The sequence below is a fragment of the Lynx canadensis genome, chromosome A1 (genome assembly GCF_007474595.2).
Source record: "Lynx canadensis isolate LIC74 chromosome A1, mLynCan4.pri.v2, whole genome shotgun sequence".
Taxonomy (NCBI): domain Eukaryota; kingdom Metazoa; phylum Chordata; class Mammalia; order Carnivora; family Felidae; genus Lynx; species Lynx canadensis.
Window position 1 is genome coordinate 24765228 of NC_044303.2, and position 21981 is coordinate 24787208.

General features: G+C 35.2%; 1 protein-coding gene across 2 annotated transcripts in view; it reads left to right on the plus strand.

The window, feature by feature from the left end:
- ZC3H13 (zinc finger CCCH-type containing 13) overlaps nucleotides 1-21981 on the plus strand; it is a 98640-nt gene that overhangs the window by 10650 nt on the left and 66009 nt on the right. For both annotated transcript variants that reach the window (XM_030310883.1, XM_032595574.1), the window contains exon 5: nucleotides 15786-15894. In XM_030310883.1, the coding sequence (XP_030166743.1) occupies nucleotides 15786-15894 (109 nt within the window). The remainder of the gene's footprint in view (nucleotides 1-15785; nucleotides 15895-21981) is intronic.

Consider the following 21981-nt stretch of genomic DNA (forward strand, 5'->3'; position numbering starts at 1 on the left):
TTACGCAATATGTGGTTTGTTTTTGACTAGTGTCTTTCACTTAACATAGAGTTTTCAAGGTTCATGAAAGACTATAGGATACATCAATATTTTATTCCTTGTTTTTGCCAAATAATATTCCATTGTATTAACATATCATGTTTATCCATTCATTAGTAGACGAACATTTGGGTTGTTTCCACTTTTGGGCTTTTAGGTATAATGCTGCTATGAACATCCATACACAATTTTTTGAGTGGACACATGTTTTCATTTCTCTTGGATTTATATCCTGGAGTAGAATTGCTGCATCATACAGCAACTCTATGTTTAATTTTTTGAGCAACTGCTAGATTGTTTTCCGAAGCAGCTACACCATTTTACATTCTTGTCAGCAGTGTAGGAGGTTTTCAATTCTCTGTGTCTTTATCAGCATTTGCTATTATCTAAGTCATCCGTTATAGCCATCTTAATGGATGTGACATGGTAATCTAATTGTAGTTTTTGCAATTCCCTGATGGCTAATGATACTGAATATCGTCTCCTGTGCTTATTGGCGACCTGCATACCTTCTCAGGAGACATGTTCATTCAAATCCTTTGCCTATGTTTTAATTGGGTTGTCTTTTTGTTGATTTGTAACAACTCTATGTATTTAAAAAAAATTTTTTTAATGTTTATTTTTTTATTTATTTTTTTTTTAATTTTTTTTTCAACGTTTATTTATTTTTGGGACAGAGAGAGACAGAGCACGAGCAGGGGAGGGGCAGAGAGAGAGGGAGACACAGAATCGGAAACAGGCTCCAGGCTCTGAGCCATCAGCCCAGAGCCTGACGCGGGGCTCGAACTCACAGACCGCGAGATCGTGACCTGGCTGAAGTCGGACGCTTAACCGACTGCGCCACCCAGGTGCCCCTAATGTTTATTTTTGAGAGAGAGCATGAGTGGGGGAGGAGCAGAGAGAGAGAGAGAGAGAGAGAGAGAGAGGGAGAGAGAATCTGAAGCAGGCTCAGGCTCTGAGCTGTCAGGACAGAGCCCAACGTGGAGCTCTAACTCTCAAACCATGAGATCATGACCCAAGCTGAAGTCGGACTGAGCCACCCAGGTGCCCCTTCAACTCTATGTATTTTAGATACAAATTCCTTTTATACGATTTTTAAAAGTTTTCTTCCATTCTTTGGGTTATCTTTCTATGTTCTTGATGATGTCCTTTAAAGCACGAATGTTTTTAATTTGATGAAATCCAGTTTATCTGTGTTTTTGTTGTTGTTTGTGCTTTAGGTGTCTTATTTAAGAAACCATTGTCTAATTCAGGGTCACAAAGATTTATGCCGTGTTTTCTTCAAAGAATCTTAGAGCTTTAGCTTTGATCCATTTTGAGTTAATTTTTATGTATGGTCCAGCCTTATTCTTTTTCATGTGGATATCTTAGTTGTCTCATATTATAATCTTTTTATTAAGATTATTGTTTAAACAGAAACGTTTCTGATAATTTAAGCTTTATAGAAGCTTTCCTGTGATTGTCTTTGATCCTTGATAAAAAAGCTGTGTTACAGTTTCACATTATAGTTTGTAGAGACTTCTCTTTGGGAACCTAAAGTAATGCAGTTTTAAGTTTGTAGCTTCTAACGTCTGATATGATCCATAATACTGCTTTAGAAATCTCAAAGAGTACTTCTCAGCTACAGGTATGTATCAGAAGGTTTTTAGAGGATAGTCTTTTGCAAAATACATGCTGATACTCTACCCCTGATCTACTGAATGAGAATTTCTGGATAGAGGCTGAAAATTGCATTTTGCATTTTGCAAATTTTGCATATTGCATTTTGAAATAACTGATTATTCAGAATAAGGAGCGAACTTGTGGTTTGCTAGTAATATGTAACAACCACTTGGGGCGTGGGGAGCCATGCTTTGTAGGATTCGCCAGTTTCTTTGGTGTAAGTACTCCCATCGTGCTCGGTCTCAAGCTGGCAAAGTGATATCACTGAATACAGAGTTGAGAAGAGATACTCGTTTTCACACCATTATATAGTATTATTCACATGTATGTCACACACAGATGTATATACACATATATAATAAGTGTAATTAACCTCAAGTAAAATGTACTAAAATATTTAGGAAGTGAGTTTCGAATAAGTAGTACCTTTGTTTTTATTATTTAACTGTCAGCTTATATGCTTTAATTTTTTTTTAATTTCCTTTTTTTAATGTTTATTTATTTTGAGAGAGAGAGGGAGAGACAGAGCACGAGCAGGGAAGGGGCAGAGAGAGAGGGAGACCCAGAATCCAAAGCAGGCTCCAGGCTCTGAGCTGTCAGCACAGAGCCCGATGTGAGGCTCAAACTCCCAAACAGTGAGATCATGACCTGAGCCGAAGTCAGACGCCCAACCGACCGAGCCACCCAGGTGTCCCTATGATTTAATTTTTAATCATAGCTCCGTTTAACAGTGGCTTGTGCAGTTCCTAAAAATTTAACAGTTGGCTCCTGTGAGTCAGTGTGGACCTGACTCTAGCACACCACTAAATGGGCTGTAGTTTAAAGGGCAAACATCTGGAATTCGTATTCTGAAGACATTATTTTAGGAATTGTTTTTTAACTTTACTGTCAGTTTCCTTATCTGTAAAATGGAGTTGATGGCTATATCAATGTGTTACTGTGAAGAAAATACATGTAAAACAAAGTAGCATGAGTGGCTGGTCCATGGTGACTGTTGGAAAATGGTATGGACAGGGGTGAGAATAGCTCTCAGCCTTCCTGTCTAATATAAATTGGCTTTAGGCCCTTTATAGGAGATGAACATCAGCTTTGGAGATTTAGGTTGTTAACAGATACCTAAATCTAAGTGTGTTGCTGATCATAAAGGTTTATATGTTCAGCATTATCGGTTTAGTAGACAGCTAAGTTGACATTACATTAAGAAATTTAAAGCCTGGGGCACCTGGGTGTTTCAGCCAATTGAGTGTCAGACTTTGGCTCAGGTCATGATCTCACAGTTCATGAGTTCCAGCCTCGTGTCTGGCTCTCTACTGTCAGCGCAGAGCCCACTTTGGTTCCTCTGTCTCCCTTGCTCTCTGCACCCCCGTCTTAAAAACAAACATTAAAAAAAAATTTAAGCCTGATTTTTACTTTCTCTAGAAGAGAAAGCCCTCAAAGGTGCTGAATGCCATGCATACCTAAGGGTTATAGTTAGAAGATTCAAGAGTGATAAGGTTTTAGGAAATTGACTATCCAAACTTAGAGAAGACTGTTAATAAGCTAGGATACCGGGGTATTAACTATTTAGAGTGATCTATTTGGCAGGATAACAAGTGCTGTTCGTTTCTGTGATATTCCTACTGCAGCACATGGGCCTGCTGATCTTAATGTAATAAATTTCTCTGGGAAAGTCATTTAGTTTAGGTAGGGGCACCTATAGGTTAGATAACAGTGTCGCTAAGATAGGTTGTGTGTGATTTTTCACAAAATAACTATAATTCTACCCCTTCTGTCCCACTGAATCCCGCTCCAGTGTGTCTGAGTTATGAGGTGGATAACCCATGATCTTGTGGGGAGACATTCATCAATAGATAAATTGTAATTCTATAAAGTACGATAGTATGACAGAGAGATGAATAAAACACACAGTGGAGAGAGTAAATACCTCCATGGGGAACCACAGAACATTTCACAGAGGGAAAGGATATTTGCCCTGAGTGTTGAAGGATAGGTAGGATGAAAGAGGGGGCAGTGAAAGTTTAGGAAGAGGAAAAAACCAACACACTAACAATAAGGAGTTTTAAAGGACTAGTGTGTTTGAGAATCTGTGAAGATATGTGTTCAAAGAATGGAAATTATAGCATGTGAATTTGTGATAAGGGCTGAAGAGGTGGATTAGGTCGATCAGATTGTGAATAGTCTTAATGTGTCAGTCAGGGTTTGGCAAGAGAAAAGAGATTTGTATGCCAGGAATCTATTCTTGTTCGTAGATTCGCCTCTAGACCCTGCAACTAGTAAGTTCACTTAATGAATGAAGAGTGATTCTGATGTGTAGCCAGTGTTTGGACCTCTGGTGGTCTGGGGCATCTGTGCTCCAGTGGGGCTGCTGAACACTTGAAATGGGGCAAGTCTGAATTGAGCTGTTCTGTAAGTGTAAAATACGTAGTGAATTTCAAAGCCTTGATTTGTAAAATAAAAGTCAAGTAGCTCATTAATAATTTTTGTTTACATGTTGAAATGACAATATTTTGGATAGACTGGGTTAAAGATATCAGAATTTTAGTTTTCCCTGTTTCTTTTTTCTTTTTAATATGGAAACAATAATATCCGAAATTACATATGTGGCTCACGTCACATTTTTATTGCAAAGGATGTGTTTGGGCAATCTGAACCAAATTTAACACAATGGAACTAAATTTAACACAGAGGCGCGAGGTAGAGTCAGTAGGATTTGATGACCAAAAGAATGAGTGGAGGGGACATGTTAAACCTAAGTAGGTTTTCGATGCCATTAAGTAAGATGGGGAAGACAGTGAGTTGAGTTGTGGCCCCTTTTGTGTATTAGGCTTATATCACGGACGAGTAATTTTTGGCACTATTTTCAGTACTTGTACGGATGCTAGTATGCTATTAGAGTCCCTGTTGACATTCAGTTGCATTATCTTATGTTTAATAGTTCCAGAATAACAATAATATCACTAATAATATTACTGAGAACAGTTTAAGATTTCTTTGTAGTTCTTAGGATATATCCCATTAGGGAAATACCTGTGAAATCTGTTAAGGACATATAATCAAATTATTGTATGTCAAGTCACTTGAAACAGTTCTTCTCTGAGGTCAAACCACAAAATTGATAACAACGGTTGCATTGCTTTATTTAATTTTGATTTTTGTTCTAGGGTTTCTTTTTATTTTATTTCATTTTGTTTTTTCATCATAAAACATTTACATGGTTGCAGAGTTAAATCTCCCAAACAGTTTACCTTCAGAAAAGTCTTTTTATCTCTTGACTGTTCCACCCTATTACCAATAGGTAACCAGTTTTAGTAGTTTGTGGATTATACCGCTGTTTTAACACACACACATACAGATCTAAATTGTATGTATATGAGTACATACACAAATTACTGTTTATGTAGGGGTATTTCTTCTTTTTCTTAGATAAAAGGTAACATATTGTATACATTTTCTTTACCTTGCTGTGTTTACTTATTACTGTATCTAGGAGACCATTCCATAGCAATATGTAGAGATATTTCTTATGTCTTTTTACATTTACGTAGCACTTCATTGTATGAATGTATCATACATTGTTTAACCAGTCTTCTACTGCAGACATTTATTTCAGTCTTGCTACAGCAAATAGAACTTCAGTGAAGAGCTTTGTGCACTTGTTTTTGGGTTTTTTTTTAAGTGTGTCTTAGGAAGAGATAAAGCCCTCAAATGGAACTGCTGTGTCAAGAGTAAAATCCTATGTAATTTTGCTAAATAATGACAATTCTTTTTCAAAGCATTGTTGCCTGCAGCGTATGATGGTGCCTTTTTTTTCCCCCTACTTTGTTAGCATATGTGGTCAAATTTTTGAATTTTTGCCAATTTGATAGGAAAAAATAGGGTGTATAATTTTTATTTATGTTACTCTTATGAATGAAGTTAGACATCTTCCTATAGATAAGGAACATTTTCTGTGAATTCTGTTCATGTCTCCTGCCTGTTTTTGATTTTTTTTTTGGGGGGGGGGGTTGGTTTTTTCCTTTTCTATTTTTAGAATCCCTGTCTTGTAGGGATAATTTATTTATGATATTGGGTACAGATAATTTCCTTGTTTTTTCATTTATTTTATTTTAATACTTTATTTTTCAGTTTTAGGTTCATAGCAAAATTGATCAGAAGGTACAAAGATTTCCCATGTGACTCCACACAGTCACAACCTCCCACACTCTAAATATCCTGAACCAAAGTGATACATTTCTTAAAATTAGTGAACCTACACTGACACATCATTATCACTCAACGGTCATAGTTTGTATTAGGATTTACTCCTGTACATTCTATAGGTTTGGACAAATGTATAATGACATGTTCACCATTATAGTATCATACAGAGTAGTTAGACTGCCCTAAAAATTCTCTGTGCCTATTCATTTTTCTTTCCTATTATCTCCTAGTAACTACTGTTTCTTTTACTGTTTCCAGAGCTTTTCCTTTTATAGAATGTCCAGTAATTGCAATGATACAGTATGTAAACGTTTTAGATTGGCTTCTTTCACTTAACAATAGGCATTTAAGATTCTGCCATGTCTGTTTATGGCTTGATAGCTCATTTGTTTTTAACCCTGAATAATATTTCATTATCTGGATGTGTCAGGTAATAGTTTATCTATTCATCTTTAGAAGGGTACCTTGGTTGCTTTCAAGTTTTGGCAATTTTGGATAAAGCTGCTATAAACATCCTTGTTTGGGTAAATTCCAAGGAATGCCACTATAGGATTATATGGTATGAGTATGTTTAGTTTCCTAAGTTTTAGTTTCTCTAGTTGAGGAAGTTCCCCTCTGCTTGTAGTATGCTAAGAGTTTTTATCACGAATGGATGTTAGATTTTGTCAAATGCTTTCACTGTATCTATGGAAATGATCACATGATTTTTTCTTCTTAAGTCTGTTGATGTGATGGATTATTTTAATTGACTTTTGATTGGTGAATCAACCTTGCATACCTGGTATAAATCCCACTAGGTTGTGTTGGGCAGATCTTTTTATATATTGATGGATTTGATTTGCTAATATTTTCAGGATATTTGCATCTATGTTCTTAAGAAATATTTGTCATTACAAGAAGATTGCGCTGTCTTTGTCTGGTTTTGGTATTATTTTGCTATTAAATGCTGTCTTCATAGAATGAGTCAGGAAGTATTCTGCTTCTATTTTCTGAAAAAGACTGTAGAGAATTGCTCTAATTCCTTTCTTAAATGTTTGATAGAATTTGCATGTGAATCCACCTGGGCCTGGTGCTTTCTGTTTTAGAAGATTATTAATTATTGTTTCAGTTTCTTTAATGGAACTGAATGGCTTACTCAGATTGTCTTTCTTCGTGTATGAGTTTTAGCAGATTGTCTTTTTTTGAGGAATTAGACTATTTCATATAGGTTATCAAATTTGTGGTCGTAGCATTGTTTGTAGTATTCCTTAATTATCCTTTTAATGTCCTTGGGATTTGTAGTAATGTCTCCTCTTTTGTTTCTGATATTACTAACTTATGTCTTCTCTCTTTTTTTCCTAGTTAGCCTGACTAGCTTATCGATTTTATTGATGTTTTCAAAGACTGGCTTTAGGTTTCTTTGATTCTTCTCTGTTGATTCCTGTTTTCAATTTTGATTTCTGCTCTAATTTTTATTCTTTTTCACTGCTTACTTTAGATTTAATTTGCTGTTCTTTTTCAAGTTTTTTGAAGTGGAAGCTTTGATTATGGATTTTAGAGTTTTAGAAATGCTGTAAATTCTTGCTTTCACTGCATTCCACAAATTTCGATAAGTTGTATTTCAGCTTCATTTAACTTGAAATATTTTTAAATTGCTCTCGAGGTTTTTTCTTTCAGTCATGTGTTAATTAGAGGTGTGGTGTTTAATCTCCACGTATTTTGGGATTTTCCAACTAGCTTTCTGTTATTGATTTCTAGTTTAATTACATTGTGGTCTGGGAGCAAACATGGTGTGATGTCTATTCTTTTAAAAGTGTGTCTTATGGTCCAGAACATGGTCTGTTTTGTGGTGAGTGTCCCCTATGAGCTTGAGAAACATGTGTATTCTGCTGTTGTTGGATGAAGTAGTCTATAGACGTCAGTTGTATCCAGTATAGATTGATGGTGCTTTTGAGTTAAACTATGTTCTTACTGATTTTCTCCTTGCTAGATCTGTCCATTTTTGACAGAGCGGTGTTAAAGTCTCCAACTGTAATAGTGGATCATGCCTTTTCCTTACAGTTTATATCAGTTTTTGCCTTATGTATTTTGACACTCTGTTGTTAGGCACATATATATTAAGGATTTTTATGTCTTCTTAGAGAATTGACTGCTTTATCATTATGTAACGCCTCTTTTTGTCCCTGGTCACTTTTCTTGCTTTGAAGTCTGCTCTGTCTGAAATTAACATAGCTACATCCACTCTCTTTTGATTAGTATTAGCACAGTATATCTTTCTCCATCTCTTTTCCTTTTTTTCTGTGTCTTTATATATAAATTTATTTCTTGTAGACATTATGTATTTGGGTCTTATTTTTTAGTCTACTCTGACAGTCTCTGTTTTCATTGATGTAGTCCATTGATGTTTAAAGGAAGTATTCATATAATTGAATTAATGTCTATTATATTTGTTACTGTTTTCTGTTTGTTACCATTGTTCTTTGTTCCTTTTGTCTTCCACTCTTTTTGTGCCTACTATGGTTTTAATGAGCAATTTTATATTATTCCAGTTTCTCCTTTTCTAGCATATCAATTTACTCATTTTCACTTTTTTTTATAGCGGTTGCACTAGAGTTTGCAGTGTACATTCACAACTAATTCCAGTTTACTTTCAAGTAACACTCTAGTGCTTCACAGGTAGTCCAAGTACTGTATAATAACAAAATATTACTAATTCTTTCCTCTGGAATATCCTAAGTGGTACTGGGATTTTCTGCTCCTTAAAGGTTTGGTAAAATTCCCATGTGAAACCAACTGAGTCTGGGGGCACCTAGGTGGCTCAGCCAGTTAAGTGTCCGACTTCAGCTCAGGTCATGTTCTCGCGGTCTGTGGGTTGAAGCCCCACATCGGGCTCTGTGCTGACAGCTCAGAGCCTGGATCCTGCTTTGGATTCTGTGTCTCCCTCTCTCTCTGCCCCTCCCCCATTCATGCTCTGTCTCTCTCTGTCTCAAAAATAAATAAACGTTAAAAAAAAAAAGTCTGGTACTGTTTTATGAAAAGTTCTTTATTTTTTTATGGAAATTAGACTTTTGGCTTTGAAGTCAATTTTGTCAAATTGTATTTTTCTAAAAAATTATTTCCTCTGGGTTTTAAAACTTTCTACATAGAGTTGTGAAGAAATCTCATGTTTTTCTTTATTTTTCTTTGTTCTAATGCCTATTTTTATTTTGTTATGTCTGATTCGGGATACTTTTGCTTTTTCCCTTTTTTCTTGATTTAGGTTAGCCAATGATTTTCAGAGAGTTGGCTTTTGGATTTATAGATTAGTTCTTTCTCTTTTCTAATACATGTATTTGTTTTTTCTTTTATTCTGTCTTTGCTTTACTGTGTTCCTTTTTCTTTTTGAATTGATTGAGCATTTATTTATTCTCATTTGATTTATATTAGTATTAAAGCTTTTCTCCATTAAAAGCTTTAGCTGAATTTATGGATCTGATCTTATATGTCATGTTTTCATTATCATTATTTTCAAGAAATTCTTCTCTTTAGGTTTGGATTTTACCTATGATCCAATAAGTTTTTAATTGTACATTTAAAAATTTTAGGTTGAAGAGCCTTTTGTTTGTTGTATGTGTGTGTGCATGTGTGTGTATGTTATTTCCATTAAAAACAATAACTTCTCTGCTATTACTCTTTATATTTCTATTTTTTTCAACTTTACCAAGATTTTCTTTGTGGCCTAAGGTCAGTTTATCTAAATTTTCCCTGTGTGCTTGAAAGGATGGAGTATTTCCTATTTTTTTGGTTTCAGGTTCTCAAGTATATCTAAAATATCTACTGTTTTGATCTTCTCTATTTTTAATATCATTGTCTACTTGAGGTCTTGATTTGAGACTATCTTGTTAAAGTGTCTTGTGTCTCTACTTTTCCCTACCTCTCTTATACTTGCTGCACTTCAGTCTGTGTATGATGCACAGATACAACGATAAAAACTGTTCTCTTTTCATGGTAATGTTTTTAACGCAGTGTTTAGAGATGACTTGATTTTGGTGATCTGTTGAATGTCCTTTGAAGTATAAACCTTATTTATTTGTGGCTCTGCTTATTGTGAAACAATGTAATTTTTGTGACCACTTCATAAAAGAAAATCTCCATTAACCCTATCATGGGATTTTTCTTCAGTAGTTATAAACAAAATATACTACAGTTTCCCAAATACAGATCTACATTTCTTAACTGTCTGTGTTTCTGTAATATTGAAAGGATCTGAGATTGTAATCTGTGAATGATTTAAAATTTCGCAATGTCAGCTTGTTCTAATAGCTATCTATAGACTGGGCTGAGTTAGCTGGGCTAATGTTCAGGCCAAAAATCAATGAACCATTATTGTTCATTTTTTAAAGTTTTCAACCTTCATCAGAAGTGTCCACTTGAAAAGGTTTCAAAACATTAAGGTGAGAACCATAATCTCAGTAATAGTTTTTTCTGATTGTTAATAGCTTTGGTGTAAAAATGTGGTAATAAATTATAGGCAAGAAAAATTTGGATCAACATTAATCCTAGAGCTTCTGACAGAAAATTAAGAATTCACTAATAATGTTAGTATTTTGTGTAACTAAGCATATTTTTAGAGCAAAAGTGTTTGGAATCATTATTCTTTAAAAGATGGGAAGACAAAATCCTTTGTATGAAACATTGAGTGTTTAAAACTTGATATTCTTCAGTATAATAGAGAATTATTACTAGGAACAATAATAGCTTTAAGCTAGTAATGGACAAATTTACACAGTTGTTTTAAAGTGAATATTAGTATAAGGGGGGAACTTTATTGGTATATAAGGGAGTTATTTTTTGACCAAATGTTCTGTGATAATTTTTATCTACTAGTTGCAAAGTTCCCATCTTCTTTGTCTCATCTAATACATATTAATACCATTCCTTGTCATTAACAAAGAACAAACATGTTTTAGGGATAAACAGACTTTAGGAACAAAATGTCAGTTGCACTCGTATGGCCTAGGGTGGCTTGAACTAATAGTTGTGGATAAGTCAAAGGGAAATAGTTGGCTCTACTTTAAGCAGTAGACAAAGTTTGATGTGATTGCTAAAGAATTGTTAGGCTTTAAAAAATTTATTTTTATATTTTTAGAATTGTTAGTCTTAACTTTCCCTTTCAGCACTATTATGGACTATATACTTTGAGGGTCCTCTTACTACAGTAAAACTAGATCCTGAATAAGTGACAACAAACACATTTTAAATGCATTGCTGCTTTCTCAAAAATGTAAAACAGCAGCAAAAACAAAGAAACAAGAACAGGAAGTTAAATAGTAAATGTGAAAGCTAGTGGTGACCTTACGACTTTTACTAGTATTAGAGCAGGTCAGAGACTAAGCCTTTTTGGTCCATCTGTGGAGACAGAGTTGTTGAATTGGAAGATGGAGCTGAAAAATTTATCCAGAATACAGCACATAAATACAGGTTACATATAATGTTGAAGAGATTCACAAGTTTGGGGGAAATACTTAGAAAGTCTAATGTACCTCTCATTGGAACTCCAGGAAAAAAATAGAATGTAGGAGAGTCAATTATTGAAAGGAGTAGTGCTGTGAATTTTCTGTAATTGATGAGACAAAGCTACAGAAGGCACAATACATATCAAATGGAATATTATTATGCAGTTGTAAAATACCAGAATCATGGAGAAAATACCAGAAACACCCCAAGAAAAAAAGGGAAATCCTCCTACAAAGAAGCAACAGAATGACATCAGTAACAATGGAAGCCAAAAGACACTGGGATAATATTTCCAAAACGTTAAGATAAATCTGTCAACCCATAGTTATATATCCAGCAAAACCGTTTTTCAAGAATGAAGATATAATACAGACATTTTTAGATAAAATTGAGTGTTGGCTACTAGGAGAACTTCACTAAATAGAGAATGTCTAAAAAGATACGCATCAGGAAGGTAGTAGCAAATGATTTAGAAGGAGGGTCTGAAATGTGAATCGTAAAGGCGAACAGAGAAAATGTTTACTAGGTTGGACAGTCTGTTTTGTGTTGGCCTATGAAATTGTCGGAAGTGTGGCCTTGTACTTTGAAGAGGTGAAGCGTAGTTCCAAAAGTGTAGTGTAAATTGCTTTGCACTCACCAGAACCCATCCCATCACTTTTTCATTTTGTAGATGCATCGTGGTTTTGGGGAATTGACCCTGGTTCACTGCTGGGGCCTGATTAGTCTAATTCAGTCATAATAATCCCATTCTCTTTGCTAATTTGGTTGATTGAGGAACCAGGCCTGAGTCATTTCACCTGCGGCCATTACTTTGGTATTAGTTTTTGATTTATTGATTGGTTTGTTATTGATTTAGATGTGGTCATGTGACTGAAGTTGGCCCACTCAAACTGAAGGAATGAATTCTGATTTCATGACTGAGGGAGAGCACACTGGGAGAACCTAGATTGCTTCTTATGGGAAAAGAAACATGCCTTAGTGTGAAGTCAGCATTAGGAAGGGCAGAGCTGTGAGAGGAACAACACAAGAAAGTTTGATGTCTAATGATTTCAGTATGTTACTACATCACCCAGCCCTGAAGTTCACCTTATTTTACGTGACTGTACTTTAAACTTACGTAGTTTGTAAGCTTATAGTACCTTGTGTAAGCTCCACCCAAAACTTATCCTGCAAAATAAGTTAGACTTTATTAATGCAAGTATAATTTCAGTTCTACACCAGGAGAGGCAGAAGCCGTATGCTGTGTGCTGCTGTGGCAAGACTAGATTAATTTTAGTTTTCATGTTTTATTGAATTACATTGGCAGATTGACGTGCCCAGGGAAAATGACAGAGTGATAAAGTGGGAAAATTCCAAAATGTTGATGTGTGATCAATGTGAAGTGTATCTTTGGCCTTGTCTAAGAAGATGTTGAAGAGATTTAGTAACAGTGTTCAGATATTTAAAGGGCTGATGGGTGACAGATGTTTAGATTTATTTTCCCATGATCTAGAGGTCGGAACTGATTCCAATCAGAAATTCTGGAGAGGTGTAAGAGAGTTGTGATCAGTATAAGAATTTTTTGATACTTAAGAGCTGTCTGAAAATGGGGACTAAGGGGTGTAACAGTGAAGAGAGATCAGTGGTGACCTAGGGAGTAAATATTTTTCCTTCTATTCATCTACTAAGACTTCCATAGCTATATGATATTTAAGAGATTTCCTACATAGGGCAGGAGAAGGTTGGATTATGTTATTTACAGAGACTCCTAACATTTTATGACTTTAGTTGCTAATCAAATTATTGTAATACTGGTTTTCAACTTTTTTTAGCCTCAGAGCTTTTTTTTAAATCAAATTCTTGGCAATGCCTCTTTACTATCTAAAAGTAAAATTCATGGGGTGCCTGGGTGGCTCAGTTAAGCATGCGACTTTGGCTTAGGTCCTGATCTTGTGGTTTGTGAGTTCGAGCCCCGCATCAGAGCTCAGCTGACAGCTCAGAGCCGGGAACCTGCTTCGGATTCTGTCTCCCTCTCTCTCTGCCTCTCCCCTGCTCACACTCTGTCTCTGTCTCGCAAAAATGAAAAACCTTAAAATTTAAAAAGATATTAAAAAATAAAATTCATAATGAATATTACCTATCCATACATATAATGTTTATGGAATAAATGTGAATGTACTGTAAACTAAAACTAAAATGAAAATAATTTAAAGTAAAAGCCTGCAATCATTTATTGCATTTCTGAAATGTAAGAAATTTTTAATACCAGCTTTTCTAAGTGAGGCATAGATTTGTTTGACAGCAAAACCTAATTTTAATTGACATGAAGCTAATTATAGTCTTTATACAATTGGCAATTTCATGTTTTGCTATAAAAATATTAGTATGTTTGAGCACAGGTTGCTGCTGTAGACCCTGTTGGTGTTGTTACTTAGCATACTTTGAAGTCCAAAAAAAATTCTGAATTCTTAAAATATCTCATCCCAAGTGTACTGGCTGAAATGCTTTAGTTCATTAACAAGTATTTCAACATGTACATGTTCTGGGATGACTAATTTAGAATACATAATAAAGTAATCAAACGGCTGCATATCTTTTTAAAAAATGTTTTTCATATTTATTTTTGAGAGGAGGGGAGGAGGGGCAGAGAGAGAGAGAGGGAGAGAGAGGATCCAGAGTGGGTTCTGTGCTGATAGCAGAGACCCTGATGCTGGGCTCTAACTCCGAACCGTGAGATCATGACCTGAGCCAAAGTCATGAGATCATGATCTGATGCCTAACCGACTGAGCCACCCAGCCCTCCCCCCACCCCCAGCTGCACATCTAATTAATATGTTTGCATTTAAAAGAAATAAGGTGACAAGCTACTCTGTCGTATTAAAAAAACAATAGCAATTCAAAAATTACATAATTTATATAGGGTGAATATTGGAAATATTTATGTTATTAATATTTATTGAGATGATTGCATTTTTAGTTCTAAATCTGTTAAAAATGCTTTGCTACACACTTGCAGGTTATTTTATTTTGCAGTATCAACTACTATTTCTCTGAAATCCTTTTCAACTAAATTAGTAGTTGGGTATTACATGCTACTTTAAGTAGAAAACTATATTTTTCAGTAATTTGGGGACAACTTCCTATAAAATTTTTTTGATATAAATTGTACTGATGTAAGATTATAGTAAATTTAATCCATAGAACACTAAAAAGTTACATGGGATATAGAATAGTTCCTCCTTGATAATCCATGGAATATATTTTAAGAATAAAAATAATTGTGTCCCTTTTTTTCCTTTTGTCTTATATATAAATAGGAGTTAGTCTGTCCTTCCTTCCTTCCTTCCCCTCCCTTCATACCTTCCTCCCTCCTAGTATTTTTCTATGGCTGGTTGCACTCTTGTAGAACCTTTTCTAATATTTTTGTCAGCCTTTATTTTCATACTATATGTGTCATTTAGCAAGTGATACACCATGACTTTGTACCTAAATATGTAAAATTTAGGGCAATTATAATATATACTAGATTTTTTTAGAAAAAGATTTCAGAGAGAAATTAATTTGTGTTGTAAGCAGCGCCATTTTATGTTTGGTAATGCCCAGAAAGAACTTTCAGCAATTAATGTCCTTGAGTTTTAGTTTCTTACATAGTCAGAATTTAGAGTGTTAATAAAAGTGAGACACTGTGGTAGGAAGGTTAACAATTCTATAACACTGGTTATTTTCTTACCACGTGGTAAAATGTTGTTTGGAGTCTTTATCTTATATAGTTATTAAATTTTACAAGCTGAAATCGCCCTGATACTGTTACACCTGGAATAAAATGTAAATTTTTGTGTTTTTAACTATAGTATAAGGACTAATTTTCTAACCATTTTAGCCACCATTTTGATTTCATCAAAATAGGGGAACATCTTTTTAAAAAAGCATTTGTAAAATTACCAAATGAGTTTGGATTTAATCTTTAAGTGTGCAGGAAAATGCTGTTACATTAAGTGTATGATAAGTTTTAGATCAGTATTTCTGAGTCTACTGTGAAAAATGTAGCCATTTTTAGTCATTTTTTAATATAGTCACTTAAAAATCCTTTTGTTTCTTTTTATCCATTTTAAACTGTCTTTTCCCCCTAGAAACTTAGAAGTAGAAACTTGGTATGTTTTAGACTATCCAGTGCTTATTAAATATTTGCATTGTATATTTTAAAATCTTATTCCTTACTTTTACCAAGTTGCTGTTTGATAAAATACAGTGTTTTCATTATGGTGCTACACTAGAACATGTCGCTTCTACTTAGTGGATAAGTGATTATATTTGCTAAATAGATTCTTTAATGAAACAGAGATGAAGCTAGAAATATTCTGTATTATAGTAACTATTTTGTAATTTTTAAAAAATATGGTAATCTGTATGTATATATATATACTTTTTAGAAAGAATCTTCGAGAGGGAGACATAGGGAAAAGGAAGACATTAAAATCACTAAGGAGAGAACTCCCGAAAGTGAAGAAGAAAATGTAGAATGGGAAACTAATAGAGATGGTGAGTGCAAGAATCTTTGCTTATATAGTCAAGCTATTGATTATTCACTTTGTAGACTTTTTGGGTTTCAAAACACTTTTCAACTGTTATCTCCTCGTTTCAGAATCATCTTACTGCCGTCTTTCCACTTTAATGAGTCGTAATACAGAAAATAGCATGTGGTAGCGGAACAAAGTCAGAGAAGGCTATTCTCACTGCATTTTTCAACTTCCCCATCCTTTCCCCCCTGCCCCCAGGACTTCATTGGGCAGCATCACAGTCCTTTGAAATTGTATTACTTTTCTAAGTGTTTTTAGGCCCTTAAAAAATTAAGGGTTAATTAAAAAAAAAATTAAGTTAAAAAATTAAGTCTAAATTTTTTTTTAGTGTTTATTTTTGAGAGCACAAGCAGGGGAGGGACGGCGAGGTGGGGACAGAGGATCCAAAGCAGACTCTGTGCTGACAGCAGCGAGTCCCATGTGGGACTTTAACTCACGAGCCGTGAGATCGTGACCTCAGCCGAAGTCAGACACTCAACCGAGCCCCCCTAGTGCCCCTAAATTTTGTTTGTATTACATAAAATATTAAAATAAGATTTTTAAATCTTAAAGATCTGGGAAAATTATTTCCAAGAAATTGTAGACTTTCACCTTTCAGAAGAAATCCAATTCACATACTAATTGAGACCAGGGATTTGTTCATGAGTAATAGCAAAATCATCTTTGCATCATTTAACAAGTTAGCATTTGTTTTTCATACCATGAATGTTCTTTTTCACTTTTATGACCTTCTGAAGGTGAGCAGTAGAGCCTCACACTACCAAATAGAGAAAGGAAAGTCACATTTATTGAATGCTTTGGGTGTGCTGGGCATTTCAGTATCATTTATGTAATTACCTCATTAATTCAGTAGCTTTGTTACTCTACTTACACATGACAAAACTAAAGAATGTAAGAATTTAAGCAAGTTCCTCAGCAGTAAACTGAAAACTTAGACCAAGAGTTAAAAAAATTATAGTTTGTAGGCCAGCCACCTGTGTTTGCAAATAAAGTTTTATTGGAACACAACCAGTCCTATTTGGTTACATATTTCCTGTGTCTGCTTTTGACCTACCGTGGATGAGTCGAGTACTTACGAGAGCCAACAGTCTGTAAGCCTAAAATATTTACTGTTACATTGAAGAACAGTCTCTAAAGAGATCTATTCTGAGACTTCAAAAGTATGCTAAATGCCTCTCCTGTAATTTGAACATCAGTATTTTTTTAGGAAATCCATTCCACTTCTGGACAGTGTTGTCTACTTAAAACTTACTCCTAAGAGCAGATAGGGAATTTCCTTATGATTAGCTTATTGGGATTTCATAAGTCAATGTAATACCTCTTACAAAATAGTAGTAGAAGCAGCTATAATGTCTCATTGTAGGTGACTAAATAGTTCATATATTGAAATAAAATACTATAAATCTTGACTGTTTGAGGTTGGATAGCGAACTTTGCCTAAGTATGAAGGGATTAGCTAAACACACTCAGCATTCTTTTCATTTTAATTACTTTCAGATAAGAAATATTCTGAAATATACTAGATACCCCTTAATCTTTAAAAATAAAAATTTCTCTATTCCCATTTAAAAGCCTAAGAAGACTTTCCTCCTTGTCTTCATAGTAGCTATTTCAGACTCTCTCCTCAGATCTCCCCGTGGACCCTCATGTCTCCTGTCTGCTCTTTACTACACAGAGCTGATGCAACTCACCATCTAGTAACTCCCTCAACTTCCTGCTACCGCACTTACAAGCTGGTCTTCTTTTCCCCACCTGAACTTTATTCTTTCTCTTTTGTTCTTTGTAAGAAGCCTCCCTCTTGCTATATAAGGTTATCTACTCCTGTGTCCTGAATCTGATTTCCTCCCCCTTCTGCAGTCTTGTTCATTTGTTATACATTCTCTTTTACATCTTTAACATCCGTCTGGACACTCTTTCTCTTCTCCCCGCATGACTTTTACCCATCACCTGGCTTATCCCCACTTTACAACTAAATTTGTGAAGTAACTCTGTGCCTTACTGTCTCTACTTTTTTCACCTCATACTTGCTCAGTTTTCTGACCCATGTCTTCAGTAAAATGGCTTTTCAAGGTCACTGATGACCTCCTCTTTGCTAAATAAATAGAGACATACTTGTCTCTCTCTCTCTCTCTCTTTTTTTTAATTGTTTATTTATTTTTGAGAGAGAGAGACACAGCGTGAACAGGAGAGAGACAGAGAGAGAGTGAGACACAGAATCCAAATCAGGCTCCAGGCTCCCAGCTGTCAGCAGACAGCCATATACAGGGTTACAACCCATGAACTGTGAGATCATGACCTGAGCCAAACTGTGACTGAGCTACCAAGGCACCCTGATACTTGTCTCTATTCTGTAATCTTTCTGCAGCATTCGAGAGCCTTTTTGAAACACTTTGTCCTTGGATTTCATCTATCACTCTTCAGTTTTTCTGTCTTCCTTTGAAGCCCTCCAGTCTTGAACGGAGGCTCCTTGTGTTTTATCTATCCCTTAAATGTTGATTCCCAAGGTTTTGCTCTAGGCTATCATCTTTAAAAAAACTAAAGTGATTTTACTATACAAAAATCATTTAAAAGGTGAGTAGATGCCTTTTATAATAGTTTTACATATAAAATCTACACATGGCTATTACAGTTTTCTCTTGATTTGAACTCACAGGTTTTGATATTTTGTCTCTGTGGATTAAAACATGTTTGGAAGAATATTGAAGCATGGATATAGTCATCTCAATCTCCAGATAATGACACTGAACCAATTTAATAGACTTTCTACGTTTTAAATCTAACGTGAATAGCAGTTTTAGCTAGACTCAGAAGAAATTGCTTTGTATTAGTATTTCTCAAACTTTTTGGTCTTATGACACTTTCACTTTTTTTAAGGATCCCAAACAGCTTTTGACTTAGTGGGTTATTTGTTTTAATTCTTGCCATATTAGAAATCGAATCTGAGAAATTTTTTAAATACTAATTTATGAATTCATTGAACAGTGAAAATAATAAGCCCAGCATATACTTTTATAGAAAATAGATTGGTTTTGGAAACTAAAAATAAAATCACAAGGAGGGGACAGTGTTTTACATGTTTTTGTAAATCTTTTTAACATCTGGCTTAGTTGAAGACATCTAGATTTTTATGTCTGGTTCCGCATTCAATCTGTTAATGGTATTGCGTATCATGTGACTTTTGGAAAACCCGGCTGTATACCCAGGAGAGAATAGTAGACCAGCCACCCAAGTGATGTAGTATTGTAGAAATATTTTTGATCTTCTGAAACTCCAAGAATTGTTTTGGAGATCCTGAGGAGTCCTCAGACCCCTCTTTGAGAACCACTTGTTTCTAGAAGTGGCTTCTGCTTTCAGTTGTTTTCCCTTTGCCTAGCCACCTCTTCTCAATTTTAATTTTTCCTTCCAGATGAAGTCATCCTTTCAGGGCGTCATTAGCATCTGTGTGTTAATGAATCCAGTATCTGGAGCTCTCAGTTGAGGCATCTGTCAACTGGATCTCTCTATCTGAGTTCCCTAAGACTACCACTTTCTACTGGGTCCCCCAAAGCCTGGGAGTTATTATTTGATATTTCTTCCCCTCACCCTAGATGTTTACAGAGTTCTGAGATTTCTGCCTATCTTTCAGAACCACCCATTTTTCTAAATGACTACTAATATTTTAGTTAAGATATTTGTTTACTGCATACAAATATATTTTACCACAATAGCCTCCTAATCTCATGCCTTGAAGTTATTAATCTTGTCTTCTAATTTATTCTCCACTTGAAAGCCAGAATAATCTGAAAAGAATTTTTTTAACTGAAGTGTAGTATACATCCAGAAGAGTGCATGATTCATGTGTGCAACTCACTGAATTTTCACAGACAGAACAAACTTGTATAATCTGTACCCAAGTCAATAAATAGAAAATTAATAGGATCCCATAAACCCCTTTGTGCTCCCTTTCCAGTCACTAACTCCCAACCCTCACCTCCCAGAGATAACTACTACCCTGATTTCTACCACCATTGATTAGTTTTGTCTGTTTTTGAGCTCTGTATAAATGGAATATATAGCAGTACTCTTTTTATGTTTAGCTTCCTTTGCTTACAATATATTTGAGATTAACTGTATTATTTATTGCACATAGTTGTAGTTTATTAATTATTATAGCTGTATAGGATTTCATTGTATGAATATGTCATAATTTATCCATTCTAATGGTGCTAAACATTTGAATAATTTCTAATTTTGAACAGTTATGAGTAGGGTGCTGTTACTGTTCTTAATCCTATCTTTTGCTAAACTTGTACCCATGTCTCTTCATCTTATGCCTGGAAATTGGATTGCTAGATCATGGAGTTTGCATATGTTCATCTTTGGTAGATAATGTCAAATTAAAAATGATTATTTTTCATATGGTACTTTTTATCTTTTTCATCTTAGCCATTCTGGAGGTGTGTGGTATCTTATTGTGGTTCTAGTGTGCATTTCCCTAATGACTAATAAAATTGACAACTTTTTCACGTTTATTGACCACTGTACAATCTATTTTGTAAACTGTGTGTTCCAGACTTGCCTATTGTATTGCATTACCTGTTTTCTTAATTGTTTAGAATTCTTTATATACTTTGGATATAAGATCTTTTATCAGATATACATATTGTGAATATCTTCTTCCACTCTCTGAGTTCCAGAATGCTCTTTTGAAAGAATAAATGTCTTCATTCCTCTGCATAAAATTTGGATTTCCCGGGGTGCCTGGCTGGCTCAGTTGGTTAAGCGTCCGACTTAGGCTTGGGTCATGATCTCATGGTATGTGAGTTTGAGCCCTGCATTGGGCTCTGTGCTGACAGCTCAGAGCCTGGAGCCTGCTTTGGATTCCATGTCTCCCTCTCTCTCTCTGCCCCTCCCCCACTCATGCTCTGTCTCTCAAAAATAAGCAAACATTAAAAAAAAAAAAAAGCAAATAAAATTTGGATTTCCCATTGCCTTCAGGAACCAAGTACAAATTCTTACTGTACAGAACTTTTCATTATCTGGTTGCTGCCTGTATTTCCAACTCCTTACCCCCAAGTCTGTTTTTTGTTTTTTTTTTTTTTCAACGTTTATTTATTTTTGGGACAGAGAGAGACAGAGCATGAACGGGGGAGGGGCAGAGAGAGAGGGAGACACAGAATCGGAAACAGGCTCCAGGCTCTGAGCCATCAGCCCAGAGCCTGACACTGGGCTCGAACTCAGGGACCGTGAGATCGTGACCTGGCTGAAGTCGGACACTTAACCGACTGCGCCACCCAGGCGCCCCCCAAGTCTGTTTTTTAATTGGTTCCTTAAACTTCGTCTTATTTGTTTACCATACTGACTAGTGCAGTAACATAAAAAGGAAAAGTGTCATTGCAGTAGAAGAGGAAATAAATGAACGTATTTGGTAACCTTATAGGTGGGTACATTCTCCTGAAGTAAGGCATAAAACCCAGAAGCCTTATTTGAGTACATAAAGATTTAAATTTTCTGTGTAGCTAAACTACAGTTTAATAATTAAGAAGTAGATCACCAAAAGGACATATTTACCATGTATAACATGTATAAGCACATGGTAAAAGTACTATATACACATATAATGAGCTCCACAAATAAAAGGAAAATACAGTCCAGTTGATAAATGGGCAAAAAAAAATTAAATAGGTAATTCATAGAGGAAATAGAAATGGTCAGTTGTTACTCAGGCTTACTACAGAAGGAAGTCAAGAAAAATAAAAAGGTAGCATTTTTTATCCTTCAAATTGACAGAAATGAAAAATATAAACCTTAGAAATGGGAGTTTCCATTGGTAAAAGCTGTTTTGAGGTGTAGTTTGGTAATATTAAAAATAAAGTTACACTTCTCTTTGATCCAGCAACTCTGTAGCTTACAAAATCTGTTCTAGGGGCACCTGGGTGCCTCAGTTGGTTAAGCATCTGACTCTTGATTTTGGCTTGGGTCATGATCTCACCGTTCAAGTACCCCATCAGGCTCTGTGCACTGATAGCATTGGGCATGCTTGGGATTCTCTCCCTCTCTCATTGCCCCT